Consider the following 19,757-nt stretch of genomic DNA (forward strand, 5'->3'; position numbering starts at 1 on the left):
GTTAGAAACATTAGCGAAGCCCAGTCCAAGGTTGCTTTCTATCAAACCTCTAATTCCCTCTCAAGACCTACTCCTAAAAAAGCATATAATAGATTAAATGGTGGAAATTGCGTGTCTGACAGTACTGTGGAAGCATTTCCCTTAAATGTCCTTACCTTTAAACTTTCAATTTTTCTTAGTTTGGTCTCCTTAGTCAAACTAGCTGTTGTGATATTTAGTATGCTGACCGTCCTTATCATTTTCATTTTTGTCTCAAGACCACTTCTGGAAGAGCCCATTTATGATCAAATCAAATAATGCTTACCGACAAACTTTTGATTTATTCATGCTTTGGTCCTTAATCAAACTCGCTGTTCTGATATTTAATGTGCTGACCATTCTTATTAATTTCGCTAGCCTCTTTTCACATTAATTCTCCTAGCCGTTGCCTGATATTTGTAGCTTTTTCGCTCACTCTTTTCTCTGACTCGTTATGCAGGTTTTACATTTCTCGTAGTTCCTGCTTTGCGCGGATGGTGAAGCGCATGCTAACCCGAAGGTTACTGGATCCTAGGGGATTACCGCGCATCTACTATCTCCACTCTTGGCAGAAACTGTGCTTCAGGACAGGTCTTCCATGCCTCAGACGGTCTTCATTCGCTTTATCTATCGGCGTTTCTCGGAATTTGTTACACCATATATCGACTTCATCCGCAGACGATGTAGATAACCTTAGGCATTTATTAATGGCGACATAGGGAACTAAGAGGGGAAATACTGAGTAAATGAAGCGATCTCAAGCCATCTCTGACACAATTTGCTAAAATCACCCGAAAAACACATAGTGCTGCATCGTCTCGTTGACTCCATCAGATATCCTGCATATTCCGTCGACAATCACGTATACCAGAAGAACAAGTGCAAATGACCTGGCAAGGAGAACTGGATCAATGGTGGACTTGTTTCGGCAGCAACAGCTGGTTGATGCAGTCCATCTAGTCGGTGAAATGGAATCGTTCCAGGTTTCCCAAGGGGATACGTCGTTCGATTCAGTTTCCCCATCGTTTTTCTTCTTTGGTGGCTGAATCATGGGAGTTTCCTTCTCTTTGAACTCTGCAGCCTGTGCCTACAGTACAAATACAGAAAGGTTTACTCTTTGTTCTGTTCCTCATGAAATCCTGGGAAAAAGTAAAAAATTATGGACAAGGTCTTCACCTCCATGCTTAATCTGTCTAGATGACACAGGACTCAAAAGTGACAATTAGGACAGTGTTCTACTTTGAAGCTTCTTAATTTTGACAGTGGACTTAGTGTAATTTGTGTCAGTTTACTAACCTTTGCTTTTGCTGGTGCTCCCTCAGAAGATGTGCACTCTGTTATGATCTTTTCCGTGTCGTGAGGATGGTTGAATTTCTGTTCGAAGAATCGTTTTTCTTCCTCTAATGGAACAACTCCCTCAAGAGTGTCACAGACTGGTCGCCGGTTCTTCTTAACCCAACGATTGTCGCAGCTAGTTTCTCCAAATTGGACATGCTGAAACCAAAGTATGCAAAGACAACTGATAAATGCACAGCTTATTATGAGCCCTGCATAAATTGTATGAAACTTTCTGCTAGGAGACTCAATATCTCTGGACTTCTTGCACTACAAAAAGTTTATTATGCATGAGTTCGACAATCGAAACATATATGTGATCAATACTACCTGAACGACTCCTATGTCTGCTTCAGTTTCACTAAAAAGATCATAAAAATTGTAAAGCTCGCTGTTAGGGAATGTAGCATGATTGAGAGGGGACATCCAGGGCTCGATCCTACTCCATTCGTTGGTAGCAGTAATGCCACTTCCAGATGACATTTCTGTACTAGAGGAACTCCCCTTCATGATTAGCTCATTCAGTTGGTTCTGCCTCGCTTGGACATGATGCTGTTATTCAAGAACACATGTAAATCCTAAGTGAAATTCCTCATTCCTAGAGAGGGAAAGCAAAAAAGATTTCAACTCTTGCAAAATCCTTTTTTTCAGCTCACCTCCTCAAAAGGAAGTTGTTCTTCTGGGTTATCAAAATCCATGATATCACAGATCTTATCTGCTTGCTCACCAACAAAATTTGAAGTTCCAGACATCTCATCCACCTTCTCCTCTAAGGAATGAACTAAATCGACCTTCTGCTGTGGAGAAGACAAGATATGCAAAGGCGGTCACAAAGTCAGCATACAACCAGCAGTACAAGGACTCAGCTGAACAAGTAATTCACAAATATTCTCGATTTTTCTTTCTCGGTTTTACGCTCTATGTAGTTGTGATTGTACCCGAATCCTAACAATTACCTGAATATATGGTTCTTGGATATCTGCCTTCTCCTCTTGCTTCATCTTTAGGTAACAAAGCACGAAACCCATCTGTGGAGAATCCAAGTCATCCCAACTCAATCACAAGGTGACAAGAAGCAACAAACATTCTTGAAAACAGATGTTCTAGAAATTAAGTGGGAAAAGGGATGCTGTCAAAGGTAATATACAAGTTGGTACTTCAAGACCACAGTTTCTAGAGAAAAAGACCACCTAAAGCCGAGGTTTTCATCCTGTAAACAGTCAAGTCCAAAAGATTCAATTGAGCAAATTGCTTGGAAATAAACAGCAAACAGTGGAAATACGCACATCATCAGGATGTGGATGAAACTCATGCATGACCCAGTTGGATCTAGTGCCCTTGGACCTCCGGCCATCGATGAAAACTAATGTTTTCTTGGAACCGATCTTTTCACCATCATTTCGAGCCTTAATATCTTTAGGTTTACCGGTGATATTCCAGGAAAAACCACAAGGTGTTTTCCTGGTAATCCGTTGGTTCTGCGTCTGCGGACATATGAACCACCATTCTGGATCTTTGGATCGAATGATCGATTTCTCTGCATGCACATTGAAAAGCTCTTTGAGTCATGAGTAAGGGGACTACTGTTCTTTTCCTGAGGCACTTCCTTTGAAGTTGCGAAAGACCTACCATTGAACTTGGCTGGTAAATCCCATGGATTAATCTCGTAGATGTTCTCTAGCGTCGGAATAATGCAGAAAGTTTCTCTGCATCCGGTCATCTTCGACTTCAAGTAATTGATTAGTTCCTCCTCGGTTGGATGGAATCTGTAGCCGGCTATTGCCTGCTGAAGTACTTGCGCGATCTCCTCGACTACCCTTTCCGCGGGCGGTCGATTCACTGGAGAAATCCTGGCTTCCATATCTTGTTTTGTTCTCTCGCACCAGTGAAGTTCAAGCTAGCTAAGAGTGAGAATTTCAGGAAGTGAGCTTGTGCACACTTTGAGTTCTCGCTGGTTTATATCGAAGTCTTCTCCTTCCTCAAGAAGTCACCCTACTCACCATGACAACGACATCCATTGGCGGATTGGTAAAATCAAATGATCACATCCGTGACTGAGAATAGTTTCTTTTCTCCAATTCAAGATTGCTAATGCATTCATCGTCAAAAAGTAAATAGGGTTTCCAAGCACATGTCCGAGAAAATCTTGAGTGGTAGGGCCCAGCATCATCATTATTGTCCTTCTGCTTTTTCAGAAGGATGATCCTCTGTGCTTGATCTTATGAAACCTCACCACTCGGGTATTAGTTTCTGTATTTTTTAGGACGAAAAGAGATCGTTTCACTCAGGTAGATTGTATCGAAGATGAAGATTGGTTGTCATTATGTATTTAGTATGTTCTATACTTTGCCGTGATTAGGGGTGATCAGTTCGTGAATGAATTGATCCGCGATCGAGAATCGACCTTGTGGCTTCTTGGTTATATACTTAATGGCTTGAAAGAAACAATTATTCCATTACGCGGGGTGTTATCAATTGTGATGTTGGCTTGGACAGGAACAATTATTCTACGCTAAAGTACAATTGATAGCTGGCAATGGTGGGGTACCGCATCTTCCTCTTCTTTGTTTCTTTCTTTTTGTACTTCTTTTAAGCAAAGGGGCAGTGAGATGGAATCTTATCGTAACTTATGATACTGATTCAATCAAACGACTCCTTTCTGGCCTCTCCTTTGAGATTTGGGACTTAGAGAATTGCACTTTAAAAGACTGGCAATTGGCAAGATGCTGTTTGTACACCCTTTTCTTTTATCTTTTCTTTCCCATCCTCCTTAAAAAAAAATTCTGTTTGCTCAATGCATGTTACACTGCATTCCATGTCGGATGGCTGAGATTTTATAGCTTTAGTTATAAGTAAGACCCATCATCGTGGAGGTCACTCAAAGTACCCATTTTGGAGGCTTGACCAATGTCAAAAGGGTCATGTCGTTACAAATGGTATCAGAATAGAACTCTCTCCAATATATATGTGGTTTAGGAAAAGACTAGGCCCATATCCAATTTAACGGGAAAAGGACACTTTTGGTGTCAAAAGTTGTGTACGGAAACCACTTTGATGCCAAAAGTTTCATTCGAATCACTTAAGTACCAAGTTTTTGAAAAACCAATCGTTTTAGTGCCAAGTTCGATTTGGTTCACCGAAAATCTAATGTAGCATTATTTTACTAATATTTTAGGCCGACGTGGCTCTGGCGAAGTCTAGTCAGCAATTAAAAAAGGTAAAAATTTAAAAAGAATATTAAAAAAATACAAGGTTAATTAGTTACAAAAATAAATAAAAATCTAAAATTTGGAAAAATATCAAAAAATAAAAATTTTACTTAAAATAAACTAAAAAAACTCGATTAAAAATTAACAAAATAAAGTAAAAAAAAATTGCAGACTAGGCGGCGAGATTGAGGCATGGCCAGCAGGGGTTGTCGAGCCCTTGCCGCAGGCCGTCGCCTAGGTTTGCCCACCGTCGCCAAGCCTAGGTGAGGGCTAGCAAGCCTCACCCAATCTGGGAGAGGGCCGCGACCCTCGCCAATATCTAAGCTAGGGCCCGCAAGCACTCGCATGCGGTTGGCGGGGTTTGCCGGCCCCTAGCCGGGGCTTGGCGACCCCCGTTGGCCATGCCCCACCGCCGCCGGCTATTGCCGGCGATGATAGGGGGGCGGCGGCGAGGATTTGTGAAAGCCCTTGTTGCTTGGTAAGGGTTTTTTTATTTTTTAAAATATATAAATTTTAAGGTTTTTTTGTTAAATTTTAAATTTATTTTTAATTTTATTTTAAATAAAATTTGTATTTTAAACTAATTTATTTTTAGCTAATTTTTAAATTTGAATTTGATTTATTTAAATTTATTTTAAAGTGTGGAAGTCCACATGACAATCCATGTGGACTTGTTATTATTTTTAAATGTCATTTTAAATTAAAAAAATTAATTTTTAATGACACGTGGCAATTTTAGCCGGAAAATTTCGTCAGAGGCATCAAAGTGATCCTTTTGTTTTCGATTTGGCACCAAAATTATCCAACGAAAACTTTTGACACAAAAGTGATCTCCGTACATAATTTTTGGCACTAAAAATGTCCTTTTCCCTAATTTCACGAGGGGGAAGAGTAATCGTCTAGGCGACAGAGTTTGGAAAGGTGCAGCTCCTAGCAAGCTTCTAGGATCATGGAGAGTGCAGTCTTGGCCCATACCAACGAGCGATATTCTCCCTATTCACGTGTGGACTTGTTCATTCTTGCTCCTCCACCATCTTATAAGCCTACTAGGAGTCGTAACTTATCCGAGCCCTCTAACTCGATAATCACTAGGGGTGAGCGGTTTCCGGCCTGGTCCGATTCCCATAAAAAATCGGGAACCGGACGGGTGGTCCCGATTCCCACTTTTCAGAACCGCGGACCGGACCAGCACGGACACCCTCGGAACTAGGAACCGGATCGGATGGTCGGTCCGGTCCGGTTCCCGGGCGGTTCCAAAGGCTTTCGGTCAGCGGTTTCGAAAGGTGGATGCACACTTTGATAGAAGATGCGATCAAGCTCGAGGTCAAGGAAATAAGGGGTCGGTGTACCACGAGCTCGGCGGAGTCAAGACCTCTTCAATTGGCGGCTCCGGATCGAGCTCATAAATGTCTGCGGTGCTTCCCGAAGTGAAGCAAAGAAATCCTAAAGGATCTAAACCTAAACAACAAGTAAATGTTAAGTTTGTTTTTAAAAAAAAAATTAAAAAAGAAAAAGACCGATCCGGTCCGGTCCTAGGCCCTAGAACAGGGAACCGGACCGTCCGGTCACCTGTTCCAATTTTAGGAATTGGGAACCGAACCGGATCCCCCTAAAATCGGGAACCGGATCATCGGTCTCGGTCCGATCCGGGCGGTCTTTTTTGCTCACCCCTAATAATCATCCACTACCCTCGATACATCAGGTATGGGTCTAGTCTATCCATGAAACGACACACCTCCTAGAGGGATTTTGCTTTGATGCCATCTATGACGGCTCAATCCATTCCATGTAGGCAAAGCCCCAAAAGGAGTATTCCGATGGTGACCAAGCAAGGCGGTGACCCGTTCAGGGTGAACTTTATAATTAGTTGGAACTCTAGCTTACAACAAGAATCCTTTGTACTCAGAAGCTATAAGCTTCACCATTGGTCTTGTAATTAGTTACGTCTCATTTTTTCTAGATTTGATTTATAGTCCAAAAGACACCAGATTTGATGAATTTCCCTTTAGTGTGAAATTAATTCTATTCTTTCTCTACTTTGGTAACTCTTTTTTGAAAAAAAAAAAAAAAAACTTGCTCGCATGAGCTTGGGCTGAACAAAGTGTAAAGTTGGATTTTTCCTCCGCCCATACGGAACATTAGCGACCAGCCCAAGGTTCGTTTTTACCAATTTTTAGGTTTGTCTTCAAAGCATTTTTCGGAAAAGACTCGTACAAGTAAAACAAATGTCCTTACCTTTAAACTTTCGATTGTCATGTTTTGGTCCTCCTCAGTCAAACTCGGTTTGTTGATATTTAATCCGCTGACCGTTCTTATGGATTTTGCAAGCTGTTTTCACGTTATTTTTTTTGTTTTCTATATTCTGGCCGGTTCTTGGAATTTGCGCAACATATATCAACTTCACTTGCGCAAGATGAAGACAACCTTACACATTATTTATCCCTCGGACGGAACTAATAATTGGATAAATCGAAGGGGAAGAACAAACTCTCACGAAGGAGAAGGAGAAGGAGAAGGAGAAGGAGACGAATATGCTTTTCTATACTTCTTATTTCACCTCAATTCACCCATACAAAAATTTGTTACAACTTACAAGACAGCCTTTATAAAGGATTGTTACATGACTTTTGGTCTACCTCTAGAAATATGAACAGTCACGATACATTTATAAGATATCGGAATACGAATAAACTCTTGAAAGACTCACATAATAAATGACTCCACAATAAAGATTCTTGCAAGGCAACAATAATGACTAGTCTTGGTTCGTGCATCCGTTTTGGGAGTCGAATGGACCTTGGCAACCGATCGACAACTCAATAGTTCATCAATAGCCTCGCCATCGATGACATTTATGAATTTGGTTCATTTTCTAGCGACAAAGAAGGGACTCATTGAGCAAATGAAGTGACTTTGTGCCATCTACTCTATGGTAAACTGTCCAGTCAAACACGTAGTCATGTATCGTCGCTTCTATCACATATTTTGTGTATTACGTCAACAATTACACAAACCCGAAGAACGACAATCACACATCCCAGAAAAACAAGTGCAAAAAAATTTAAAAAAAAACTACCAAGTTGAAATCTGGGAGCAACAGTGGTTTTGTTTCGGCCAAAATGGCTGGTTGATGCTTTGGATCTTGTCGATACTTAAGAAATAACGTAGAAGATGAGAATTGAGAATTTTCAATATATTTCGATGTAAATAGAAAAGAATATATAAGCCTATTTGTAGGCTTTCTTACATGACTATCCAAGTTAATAAATTAAGCATAATATCAAATATAATCAATTAAGTATATGCACTATCAAATGAGATATATCCACGATCCTGAGAGATCTGCAGGATTATGTAAATATCCTATGATATCTAAATATCTCTAACATCGATGAAAGAGAACCATCCCGGGTTTCCCAATGGGATATGTTGTCTGATTCAATCTTCACATTGTCTTTCTTCTTCTATGGCAGAATCATGGGACTTTCCTTTTCTCTGAAATCTTCTCTTTGAACAGGGACCGCGCGTGCTGCTGCTGCAGTGTGTAGTGATTTTTCTCGTGGCAGGAATCCCAAGTGCTGCTGCAGATTGACTGATAGCCTTGATTCCCGGGGTGCTGCTTTCGGTGATGGATTGTTTTCTGCTTTCTCTGGTCTCTTATTCTTTGTCTTCTGAAATATTAAATCCATAGAAATCTTCCTCGTTGGTATCAATGCCATGGTGCGGTTGGCTGGAGTTGCTTATGGAACCTTTTAGTTCTGCTGCAAGTCAGGCACTGGCCAAAGACTTTTGTTGGAGAAGGTGAAGCATTTGCTTCTGAGTTTGAAATTTGGAGAGGCTTAATTCGGTTGTGATATTGGTTAAGCCAATCCAAGACTGCTTGTTCGGCAGCATTTTTTGGTGAAATTGAAATTATTCCACCAGCTCGTGGACTAGTCAAAATCAAAATTGAAATTTAAATTGAGTTTAGAATCTCCGTAACTAAACTCGGTTGTGATCTCACAGCTGCAAGTCAGGCACTGGCCAAAGACTTTTGTTGGAGAAGGTGAAGCATTTGCTTCTGAGTTTGAAATTTGGAGAGGCTTAATTCAATTGTGATATTGGTTAAGCCAATCCAAGACCGCTTGTTCGGCAGCATTTTTTGGTGAAATTGAAATTATTCCACCAGTCCGTGGACTAGTCAAAATCAAAATTGAAATTGAAATTGAAATTGAGTTTAGAATCTCTGTAACTAAACTCCGTTGTGATCTCACAACTGCAAGTCGGGCACTGGTCAAAGACTTTTGTTGGAGAAGGTGAAGCATTTGCTTCTGAGTTTGAAATTTGGAGAGGCTTAATTCGGTTGTGATATTGGTTAAGCCAATCCAAGACTGCTTGTTCGGCAGCATTTTTTGGTGAAATTGAAATTATTCCACCAGCTCGTGGACTAGTCAAAATCAAAATTGAAATTGAAATTGAGTTTAGAATCTCTGTAACTAAACTCGGTTGTGATCTCACAGGTGCAAGTCAGGCACCGGCCAAAGACTTTTGTTGGAGAAGGTGAAGCATTTGCTTCTGAGTTTGAAATTTGGAGAGGCTTAATTCAATTGTGATATTGGTTAAGCCAATCCAAGACTGCTTGTTCGACAGCATTTTTTGGTGAAATTGAAATTATTCCACCAGTCCGTGGACTAGTCAAAATCAAAATTGAAATTGAAATTGAAATTGAGTTTAGAATCTCTGTAACTATTCAAAATCCTTATGAAATATGTAATTGATGAGAAAATGAACGAGATTCGGAAAACACGATTCTTGTTTCGATGGTATAAATTTTGAGTCGAATTGCTTGTGACTCTTTTTGAAATCTGGCAGTAGAATTTCCATTATAGAATGATTGAACCAGTTGGGTACGGGGCCAATTTTGTTGATTGATTTAAACTAGAAGAGCCAAGAATGGCGGCAATTGTTATTTTATGGGTAGAATGCAGATCACCATGCTTGCTGGTAATCCCAGTATGCAAATGTAAGATATATGAAAGTCTGATGGACCCCGTTTGGATGGAGGAATGATTTGGAGAATGGAAAGGGTGATATGGGTTGGATCATATAAAATGTTTGAAGGATGCCGCCTATTCAAATTTCAATTTGAAGAATAGAAAGAGTGATATGGGTTGGGTCATATAAAATGTTGTATCCTATAAAATGTTTCAAGGATACCTATTCAGTTTCAATATTGAACTTGGTCATAATAAGCAAAAAGCTTTTTTTTTTTCCAAGTCTTGATCATAATAAGCAAAAAGTTTTTTTTTCCAAGTCTTGCTCATGATAAGCAAAAAGTTCTTTTGTTTTTCCAAGTCTTGCAGTTTTTGAAACTAATTAGGGTTTCCATGGAAGACTCCCATATTCAATTGACAAGATCAGCATTTTGTGTAAAAAATCTTGATCTTGATTTTGGAGGGGTTGCATGTGTACTGATTACAACCTCACTGGAAAGTCTTTTTAATTTGTTGCCAGAGGTGGCAAGTGGTGTTTGGTTTGAGCTTAGCTCAATTGCTTGGGATGATGTCTTTGGATTTGATTTTTGCAAGGTGTGAGGAAGAAGCATAATTGTTTCTTCAGGTGATTGGGGAGCTAATTGGGATAATTCTTGGGGGATGATCGATTCTAATGGTTCTTCCCCAAGAATTTGTGTCCATGTTTGGTCTGGTGTCATGGGAGATATTTGGATTTGTGATTTAGTTGGTGGTTCAGATGATGTGGCCAAAATGACTTTTCCTTTGTCATTTTTTGAGGGTTTGAGAGGCATGGTGATTGTATCCCCTGCAAGAATTGTTGTGTAAGAAAATGTGGTAATAAATTTGAAGAACCATTTACAAATCCGATATCACTCTTAAATGCCGATAAAATGACTTGCCATTGTGAGCAAAATTGTTTTGATGCGATGTATAAAACATCCTTTTGTGAAAGCATGATTTGCAGTCATCCTTTTGTGTCCCTACTTGGAGCTTTTCGAACTTCGGCAGTGTATTTATTAGTCTAATTTTGAGTTTAAGTTGGATCCGTTTACTAACCTTTGCTGTTGCTGGCACTCCATCTGAAGATGCACACTCTGTTGTGATCTTTCCCGTGCCGAGGATGACCGAGTTTTGGTTTTACATATCCTTTGTCTTCCTGTAATGGAGCACTTCCCTGCTGTTTGGGACTGCCTGGCCACCAGTTCTTCGAAGCACAATGATTTTGCCAGTTAGTACTTTCTTCAAGTTGGCCATACGGCAACAAGAGTTTGCAATGAGAACTGATAAATGCATAGATAGTTATGAGCTACGATGTACACATTGAAACTTTCCTGCCATAAGAGTTTCACAATCTCTGGACTTCTTGAAGAAAATGCTTGAGTTCAAGAATCGAGATACATATGCGACGAATACTCACCTGAATTTCTCCTATTTCTGCTTCAGGTTCACTGATCAGGCTACCAAGATCGAAAAACTCGCCGTTAGGGAATGAATCACGATCACGAGGGGACATCCAGGGCTCGATCCAGCTCCATTCTTTAGTTACAGCAGTACGACATCCAGGGTTCTGCATTTCTCTAGAGATTGAGAGAAATGAATTTTTCAACTCTTACAAAATCCTTTTATTTTCCTCACCTCTGCAAAAGGAAGTTGTTCTGAGTTCTCACAATCCGCAGTAACCCAGCCCTTATCTGCTTGTTCACCAATAAATTTTGAAGTTCCTGACATCTCGGCTTTCGGCTGTGGAGAAAACAAGACAAGTCAACTCGATAATGAAAGCCAGAACATTGCCAGCAGTAGAGAGACTCGGCTTAAAAGAAAGATTCATGCATAGCTTTTCCTGAAATATAGGAGTAGTGTGATTTCTTCACTTCAAAACAAATGATGCATCTGAAATCGCTATCGAGCTTCCTATAGGAATATTTGACAAACTTTGGAAGTCTTGCCATGAAAAGACTTGTGCTCGAGTTCATGACCAATTATGTGCTCTGAGAAACTCGTTGAAAATAATGCCCTTGTGTTATTGGCAAAAATATTTACCTGATTTGTATAATCTTCTTCAGCTTCAAATGCACTGCAGACATCAACATTAAGAAAAGGATGTGGGAAATTTATGTCGTCATTACTAGGTTCAGATACAGCAAGGAAACTTCCTGATGAATTTGCTGTATTAGAGGAATATTTAGTCCACATGATATGCTCCTGATCAGGTGAGAAGTGGTGATTGTCTTCATGTATCGGGGCTAGTGATTTTGTTCCATTCTGACATGATCCATCGCTCTTGCTGTAAACTTTTTTAGATAACTCTGTAATAACAACTTCAGGACACTGAAATTGTGGTATCGATGGAATGTCTTCATTCTTTGCCGTAGCTGAATCGTTTGATTGGTTCCCCGCTACCTGGATAGATGGTTCTTGGTTATCTGCTTTCTCATCTTGCTTCCTCTTTAGCCAACAAAGCACGAAACCCGTCTGCAGAGAATCCAAGTCATCCCAACTCAATCACAACAACCAACACATAACAAGCAGCAAAAGGGTCTTGCAATGCCAGGATACCACACTTGACAAATTGGTTAAAAATAGATAGAGATTGGTAGCTTGCTCTGATTTGGGGAAGGAAGTTCGATTTCTTTTCTTGCAGACAGATGATGTTTTAGAAACTAAGGGGACAAAGTATGTTGTCAAAGATGCTTTACAAATTGGTCCTTCAAGGCCATCGTTCCTAGTGAAAAAGATCATGTAAAATGGAGGTTTTTAATCTGTAAACAGTCATTTAATGAATGCTCGCTAGCAAGGAAACTACTCACTAGAAGCAAATGCCAGCACGTCCAAAAGATTCCTAATTGCCTAAACTATTTTTTCAATCGATGTTGTAAATTGCTGCGAAGTAAATGGAAAAAGAAACAGTTGAAATACGCACATTGTCCGGATGTGGATGTAACTCATGCATGACCCAGTTGGATTTAGCGCCCTTGGAATTCCGGCCATCAAGGAAGACTAATGTTATCTTGGAACCGATCTTTCCGCCTCCGTTTCTAGCCTTAATGTCTTTATGTTTACCAGTGATCTTCCAGGAGAAACCACTAAGGGTTTTTCTGCTAATCCGTTGGTTCTGCATCTGGGGCCATATGAACCACCATTGTTGATCTGCGGATGAAATTTCTGATTTCTCTGCATGCACATTAAAAAGCTCATTGGGTCATGAGTAAAGGGGGCTACTGCTCTTTTTCTGAGGCACTTTTTTTGAAGTCGCGAAAAAGTTACCTTGGAACTTGGCTGGTAAATCCCATGGATTCCACTGATAGATGTCATCTAGTGTCGGAACAATGCAGGAACTTCCTCTCCATCCGGGTGCTTCTGACGTCAAGTAATTGATTAGTAATTCCTCCTCGGTTGGGCGGAATCCGCAGCCGGGAATTGCCTGCTGAAGGGATGGTGCAATCTCGGTGACTTCATTCTCCATGGGTAGTAAATTCATCGGATAGATCCTAGTTTCCATATCTTTTTTTCTTCTGCATACTTTTAACAATCAAAAGAGGAGCAAAATGGAATAATTAGAGGACTGCCACAAGAACTGAAAATCCCTAGAAGACGGTGGTAGACAAAAACAAGGATACCAAACAGAGAGAGAGAGAGAGAGAGAGAGAGGGGGGGGCTTTGGTCAGAGATGTCTTTTAAACCTGAGGTGGAAATGCTAAGTTTACAGTAGACACTTGATTCATGCCAAGCGACTTTGTCTGTTGAAGTCTCCCCCTTGCTTGAGAAGTTGATCAGTAGTGCTCGGTGGATCCCCACATTTGTCCTTGTTGATTCCTTCACTTTTGTCCTCTTTGCTGACTTCTTAAAGACTGTTTTCGCCTTCTTGAGGAAGCTTTATGGCCTAGCTACATCTTTTAGTCTTGTGAGTGTCCTTCTCCACTCTTTTTTCTTTTTCTCTTTCTATCCCATGTGTGTTGGACGTATTTTCTTTTGTGAGGTCGTTTTTTAAACTGCGAAAAAGACATCTTAAGATCACTATAACTAGAACCTAGAATACTGTAACGGAGAAAGAAAGTGATTTGTGCAGCTGATTTGGAAACCACTGTTCATAACGTGGAAAAGCTATGATTTACATCTCAAGCGCTTTTCCTCTATTGGCCTCTGTATTTCTAGCTCAATGAGACTGTCTGAATAACAATGAGATTGCCCCTCATGATGTAAATTTTTATGTACTTTTATGTGAGGTTGTTTTGTTAGGGTTAGAAGAGAGACTTGAGCACTATTTATAGAGTTTTCGGTCGGATCCTCTCATCACGAGTCGAGCTCAACTCGGCCTACACAAGTCGGGCTCATATTAGACTTGTTAAGAATCTTTATGTTTTACCTTATTAGACCAACTCCTTAAAATGGCTAATTATGTAGCCCATATAAAAAAAAAACTCTTACAATTTTGCCAAAAGAAGAGAGTAAAAGTTGGCACTTTTATGGGATTCTTTCTCCTTTTCTTCCTACTAATTACTCCGACATTGCCCTTTTTCTTGGCCAAATCATCTTCACACCCCTTTATTGCCAAAACCCTAATCTTAGCACCACTTCAATTGGAGGTAAGGGGACACAGTAACACAAGATAAAAATACTATAAGTGTCATAACTTTTGTACGGCGTACACTTGAATGTCATAACTTATGTACGGTGCTCGTTTAGGTGCCATAGTTTTTTTTTTTTTCCATCACTTGAATATCATATAACATTTCAATCGATCACTTGAGTACCGAAATTTTGTTAAAAATGTTAACCACAAGTGCTATATGTCATATCGAATTTACGGCATTTAGGTGTACTTTTTGATAAATAAATTGGCATTTAAGTGATCGATTGAAAATTATCGCACTCAAGTGGACTTTTTTTAGAAGTTATGATACTTCAGTAATCAAAAAAGAAAGTTATGGCACTCAAGTGAGCGTCGTACGAAGGTTATGGTACTTGTGACGTTCCGGAATTTTGACGTCCTATGAAAAATGGATTTGATGGTTTTTTATCGCGAATTCCGGCCTCGTAAGCAATTTGAATTTTTGAGGATTTAAGAGACAATAATTGTATTATTTCTAAGAGGTCGGTCAGAGTAGATCGGGCTTCGAGAGTCTAGTCGTCGAGTCATACCACCGAGACCCTTCGTGCTTGAGTCTAATCTTGACCGATCCCTAGTTGTGAGATTAATAAAATGCCTTTAATTTTAATATCGGTAGTTTAATTTACCCCCATCAGCTAAATTACCAAATTATCCCTAAATATTTTACACTACAGGATAAAATAGCTAATAGTTTGAGTTGACCCTTGGTGGGCCCCACCTATCACCATCACCCGTCCTCTCTCTCTCTTCTGCCGCACGACAACCCCCCAACACACCAACCCCCCCCGCCCCCCCTCTCTCTCCACTGTTCTTCTTCTTCTTCCTCCTTCTTCTTGGGTCTTCTTCTTTTCCCTTTTTTTTTTTCTTTCTTTCTTTGATTTCCCCCCTTCCCCCGACGCCTACCTGCACCAACACGCCCAGCCACCACCGTCCTCACCACCTCGCTTTACAGCCGTTTGCCCTCGCCGCAGCGCCGCCCACCAGCCGCAACCCGAGCCTCAAGCCCCGGCAACCTCAACCCCATCTCTCTCGGTTTCGCCACTTGCCACCGCCACACTCTTCCTCCGTCGTTCGACAAACCAAAGACACCACACCGCCTCCGTTCATCCGCCGCGCGCCACCATCACCCGTCTACCTCGCAGCCGAGCCGCGCCGCGCCTGAACTCCTCCATCAGTAGTCCACTAAATCACAGATTTCGTTAAACCCATGTAATCATGAATAACCAATAAAAAAGTTTAGACGACCAAAAGCTGTCTAAATGTTAAACCACTGGCATAAGGTAAAAACATGGCGTTATTGCCGCTTCCTTTCTCTGGGCTAAACCTATGTAATCATGAATAACCAGGCGCGGGCAGAGCCTCTATTCACGCAAACCTGCATTGAACGGCAGCAATTGTGGGAGTGTAACGTGATTAGTTAAATCTCTAGCTCATCATGAGAATCCTTGCTCCACAGAAGCTGTAGGCTCCACAAATGGTTCTTTTAGTTTCTTCTCCCTTTTCTAGATCTGGTTCGTAGTCCAAAACTCATCGAATTTGATGCATTGCTCTCCTGTGGGAAACCGACATTTATTCCTTCTCTACGTTGATAAATCTTAAAACATGTGGGCAATTGTCATGGAAAAGTATTTCAACAAATTTGTTTCGCTTACTTTTACTTGTACTACTGTTGAAATGCACACGTGAGTTATGTTAAAGAAGTCTCACATCGAAGATTTCATGTGACTTGAAACACTTAATATAATCAAATTTATCTAGCCATTGTAGTCTCTCAGCTCATTTTACATTTCTTGTCATTCCGGCTTTTCCTGAATAATGAAGTGCACATTTTCCACCAAAAAAAAAAAGTGCACATTAACCGGGTCTGTCGAATCCTGAAGGAAGGATAGCCACGCATCTACCTTCTGCACTCGCAAAAGGGTGGAAATTATTCTTCAGGTCAGTGCTTGCACGACCTTAGACAGTCTTCATTTTTTATTTTCTATCGTTTATATTAACTTCATTCGCGTGCGATGAAAGTAACTTAGACATTGCTAATGAACATACAGAACTAGGAGGCCACACATTGAGCAAATGAAGTGACTATGGTGTTTGCTAAAATCTCCAGTAAAACAAAGTGCCAGAAGAACAAAGTGCAAATAATATGTCAAGGTGAACTCTTGGATCGATGGTGGATTTATTTTGGCGGCAACAGCTGGCTGATGTAGTCGATCTCATCAATGAAAGCGAATCATTCCAGGTTTCCACAAGGGACAGTTGCCTGATTTAATCTACACATCGTCTTTCTTCTTTTCTGGCCGAATAGTGGTAGTTTCCTTTTCTTCAAACTCTGCTTCGAAAAGCTTGCTGTTAGGATACGAATCGTGATCATGAGGGGACATCCTGGGCTTCATCCTACTTGTTTCGGCAGCAACACTAATGCAACTTCCGGATGATATTTCTGTACTAGAGGAACTGCCCATTCCTGTTTAGCTCATTCAATTGGTTCTGAATTGCTGGACCTGATGCTGTTATTCAAGAACCGATGTAAATCCAAATTGTAATTACTCATTTCTAGAGAGGGAAAGAAAGAAAATTTTCGAGTCTTGCAAAATCCGTTTTCTTTCTCACCTCTACAAAACCAAGTTGTTGTTCTAGGTGATCACAATCCATGCTATCTCAGCCTTTCTCTGCTTGTTCACCAATAAAATTTTGAAGTTCCAGACATCTCATCTACCTTCTCCTCTCAGGGACGGACTAAATCGTCCTGCAACTGTGGAGAAAACAAGACATGCCAACGTGATCACAAAAGCCAGCACATAACCAGCAGTACAAGGATTCGGCTAAAAAGAGAGATTCATATGTAGATTTCTGAAATACGGGACAAGTTCTTCAGATCAAATGATGCTTCTGTCATGAAGCAATCCTTTCTCTGTTCGAAAGTACACCATATTGGTGATAAGCTAACTCTGTTCTACATCAAGCAGATGCTGCAGATACAATGAGAAGATGCGAAATGGAAATACCAATAAGCTGCAATGAACTTACATGAAAGAAGAGGCTTCTGAACGAGTTTCTGAGCACTTGGAGAAAAATAGGAGGACTGGTCCTTCAGGATAGAGCAATCTTCTAGTGGCAAAAACAACGGTGATATTTACGCAAGATATTCGAGCTTTCTGGCAGGACTGTATCAATTTAGGTGTCGTGCATGGAGTAGGACAAAAAGAAAAACTAGTTTTTGGCATAGGAAAAACAGCATGTTTTCCCAGGGGCAGAAACTAGTTTCTGTTCTTGCCCTACTCTAAGGAAAGAGAAAAACTAGTTTTTGGCGTAGAAAACAAACTTGTTTTCCCAGGGCCAGAAACTAGCTTCTCTCCTTGCCCTACTCTAAGGAAAGAGGAGGGACAACAGAGTAGAACGAGGAGATACTTTGTCCCCGAACTACTTTTTCGTTTTTCATTTTGGTCACTCGCCGATTGTTTATGCTACTTCGTCCCCGCACTTAATCCCTGCTTTTGTTTTGGAGTCTAAAGAGGCAGCGAAACAGCAGGTCCGAGAGACAAATCTAGCAGCAGAAACTAGGCATGGACTAAAATGAAAAAACTGGGGACGAGGACACCACAAGTGCCATAACTTTCCATACAATGCTCACTTGTGCCATAACTTGCCATACGGCGCTCACTAAGCGCTGTGGCTTCATCTTTTTTATCATTTAAGTGCCAACATTTTAACAAAGTATCATGACACTCAAAAGAAAGTTATGACATGAGAGCAATACGAAAGTTATGACACCTGTGGTGTCAGTTACCCCTGAAAGAAGTGTGCAGTACCTAGGCGAGAACAAAACCTTGTACACGCGAGAGAGAGAGAAAAGAGGGAGAGGCTGGTTTTGGTTAGAGATGTTCTTACAACTTGAGCATGGAACGGCTAAAATTTATAGTGGACAACTGATTCATGCCAAGCGACTTTGGCTGGTCAAGTCTCCTCCTTGCTTGAGAAGTTAATCCACAGTACTTGATGGATCCCACGCCTGTCCTTGTTTATTCCTTCCCTTCTGCCCTCTTTGCAGAATTCTCCAAGACATTGTTTGCCTTCTTGAGGAAGTTGTATGGCCATCGCTATCATCTTTTAGCCTAGTGAATGTCCTCCACTCATTTCTCTCTCCTTCTCTTTATGTACCCCCACAAGTGGTGGACAGATTCCTCTTGTGGGTTCGTTTTGCCACAACAAAGGCGTAAAAGTTGGCACTTCGATGGATTTTTTTTTTTATATATTTTTTCCCTACTTTGAAGCAGACAATTCCGCCTCATCGGTCTCAGCCTCTGTTGTTGAATCGGTTCTTGAAAAACCGGGATCGCCCGAAACAGGATTGACAGACGTAGAAACACCAGAAGTACTATTTTTAAAGCTCAAACAAACAGAACTAGATAACCTTCAAAACATTCTACTTCCCTTGAATCGTCTCAAGGGACTCTATGGAATGAAGTCTCCCTAATTGAATACATTCTAGCGCACCTGGTGAAGCGGTTTGTGAAAATACAGTGAGTGTCAAAGTAATTTGGTTAAAAATAGAGCGGTGTCGGGGTAAATTAATCCATTTTTAGTGGTCAAGCCTAATTATGGTCTTTCACTTGCACTATTCTACAACATCGTTGGTTCAAATGCATTGTCGGTCCTCATTTATTTGTCGTTTCTTGTGTTCTGAGTACATTTATGTGACTCTAGGAAGATTCAGAGTTCCAAGCAGCTGCTATTATTTCATTCTGCAAGAGAAACAAGCTTCTATTTGTCCTGAACATACAGATAAAACATCTTAACTTCTTGGAAAGAAGGCTTTGCCCTATGTAGACTGATTGGTTTGCACGTTGCGTTGATGGACCATGCCTGCGAACCAACCAATCTCATGCGCTTGATCCTTCAATTAGTTTGATAAACTAGAGAAAGAGACGGAATCATGGACTGCAAGTTAACTTTGAAAGGAGACATCATTGTGACAGCATGTTGATTCCTTACTATGCACAACAGAGAATGAAGAAAGCAAATTTCAGAGCAGTCGCACATCGAGTTTAGCATACAAAATCCTTTATTACAGTTGCTAATGATGCTGGATTGCACTCAGGGCAATATATCAGTGAGAATCATAAATTGAATACTTGACAACTGATGGCGAACAGCAGGAAAATCCCGACGAGCACATTCACAAGATTAGGCCGTGGAGGATTTGTGGAACATTTTGTGCTCTTTGCGGTTGGTCTGGTCAACGCAGTCACTGAATTTGCTTTCTCTCTAGCATGTTCAATCTCCCTGATCTTTGCCTTCCTTAGTAAATTACTGGCTGAACGGTGCTCTTGGTATTTTACTACCTGCAAACATAACATGTCTCACATAGTGAGGTGATAAGGAAAAAGAAAGAAAGGATTAAGAGGAGACCGGAATATGAAGAGTCTGCCTAATTTTTTCTGTTGAGTTTCCAAAGAGTACGGAACCATGCCAACCAAACTGAATGGTCCAACAATGCACATCAAGACTGGAAGATAATAGCAAGACAAAATCAGCTAAACTGGGAGCTTCTCTCACCTTTGCTGTTGCTGCAGCTTCATCCAAAAATACACG

At 40.6% G+C, this 19,757-nt stretch overlaps 3 protein-coding genes and 2 long non-coding RNA genes across 10 annotated transcripts in view; 1 reads left to right on the forward strand and 4 right to left on the reverse strand.

Annotated features, from left to right (window-relative positions):
- Window positions 1–640: 640 nt before the first annotated feature.
- Window positions 641–3,426, reverse strand: LOC115746581. Of its 3 annotated transcripts, none has more exons than XM_048278867.1 (7): window positions 2,983–3,426; window positions 2,640–2,890; window positions 2,310–2,381; window positions 2,010–2,150; window positions 1,684–1,905; window positions 1,315–1,512; window positions 641–1,099 (listed from the first exon to the last, which is right to left on the reverse strand). In XM_048278867.1, the coding sequence occupies exons 1-7, from the start codon at window positions 3,212–3,214 to the stop codon at window positions 806–808; spliced, it is 1,410 nt and encodes a 469-aa protein (XP_048134824.1). In that variant the 5' UTR covers window positions 3,215–3,426; the 3' UTR covers window positions 641–805. The 3 variants fall into 3 exon arrangements, with proteins under 3 accessions (XP_048134824.1, XP_030538257.1, XP_030538258.1); XM_030682397.2 differs by having other exon boundaries at window positions 641–1,105; window positions 2,983–3,424; XM_030682398.2 differs by having other exon boundaries at window positions 641–1,105; window positions 2,010–2,147; window positions 2,983–3,422.
- A 7,475-nt stretch (window positions 3,427–10,901) lies between these two features.
- LOC125315218 (NAC domain-containing protein 19-like) lies at window positions 10,902–13,019 on the reverse strand. Its single transcript, XM_048279653.1, has 5 exons — window positions 12,821–13,019; window positions 12,477–12,727; window positions 11,597–12,028; window positions 11,192–11,296; window positions 10,902–11,123 (listed from the first exon to the last, which is right to left on the reverse strand). The coding sequence occupies exons 1-5, from the start codon at window positions 13,017–13,019 to the stop codon at window positions 10,902–10,904; spliced, it is 1,209 nt and encodes a 402-aa protein (XP_048135610.1).
- Window positions 13,020–16,311: 3,292 nt separating this feature from the next.
- LOC125315029 lies at window positions 16,312–17,332 on the reverse strand. 4 transcript variants are annotated; one of them, XR_007198397.1, is made up of 3 exons: window positions 17,193–17,332; window positions 16,776–16,911; window positions 16,312–16,619 (listed from the first exon to the last, which is right to left on the reverse strand). It is a non-coding gene; the product is annotated as an uncharacterized LOC125315029 (long non-coding RNA). The 4 variants fall into 4 exon arrangements; XR_007198395.1 differs by having other exon boundaries at window positions 16,312–16,672; XR_007198396.1 differs by having other exon boundaries at window positions 16,312–16,672; window positions 16,776–16,917; window positions 17,193–17,308.
- Window positions 16,942–17,391, forward strand: LOC125315031. The gene is made up of 2 exons (XR_007198400.1): window positions 16,942–17,056; window positions 17,203–17,391. It is a non-coding gene; the product is annotated as an uncharacterized LOC125315031 (long non-coding RNA).
- Window positions 17,392–19,135: 1,744 nt separating this feature from the next.
- LOC115746579 (NAC domain-containing protein 53-like) overlaps window positions 19,136–19,757 on the reverse strand; it is an 87,974-nt gene continuing 87,352 nt past the window's right edge. The window contains exon 8 of the mRNA XM_048278855.1: window positions 19,136–19,507. Coding sequence (XP_048134812.1) covers window positions 19,283–19,507 — 225 coding nt within the window. The 3' untranslated portion in view covers window positions 19,136–19,282. The remainder of the gene's footprint in view (window positions 19,508–19,757) is intronic.

This window comes from Rhodamnia argentea, chromosome 5 (genome assembly GCF_020921035.1).
Source record: "Rhodamnia argentea isolate NSW1041297 chromosome 5, ASM2092103v1, whole genome shotgun sequence".
Taxonomy (NCBI): domain Eukaryota; kingdom Viridiplantae; phylum Streptophyta; class Magnoliopsida; order Myrtales; family Myrtaceae; genus Rhodamnia; species Rhodamnia argentea.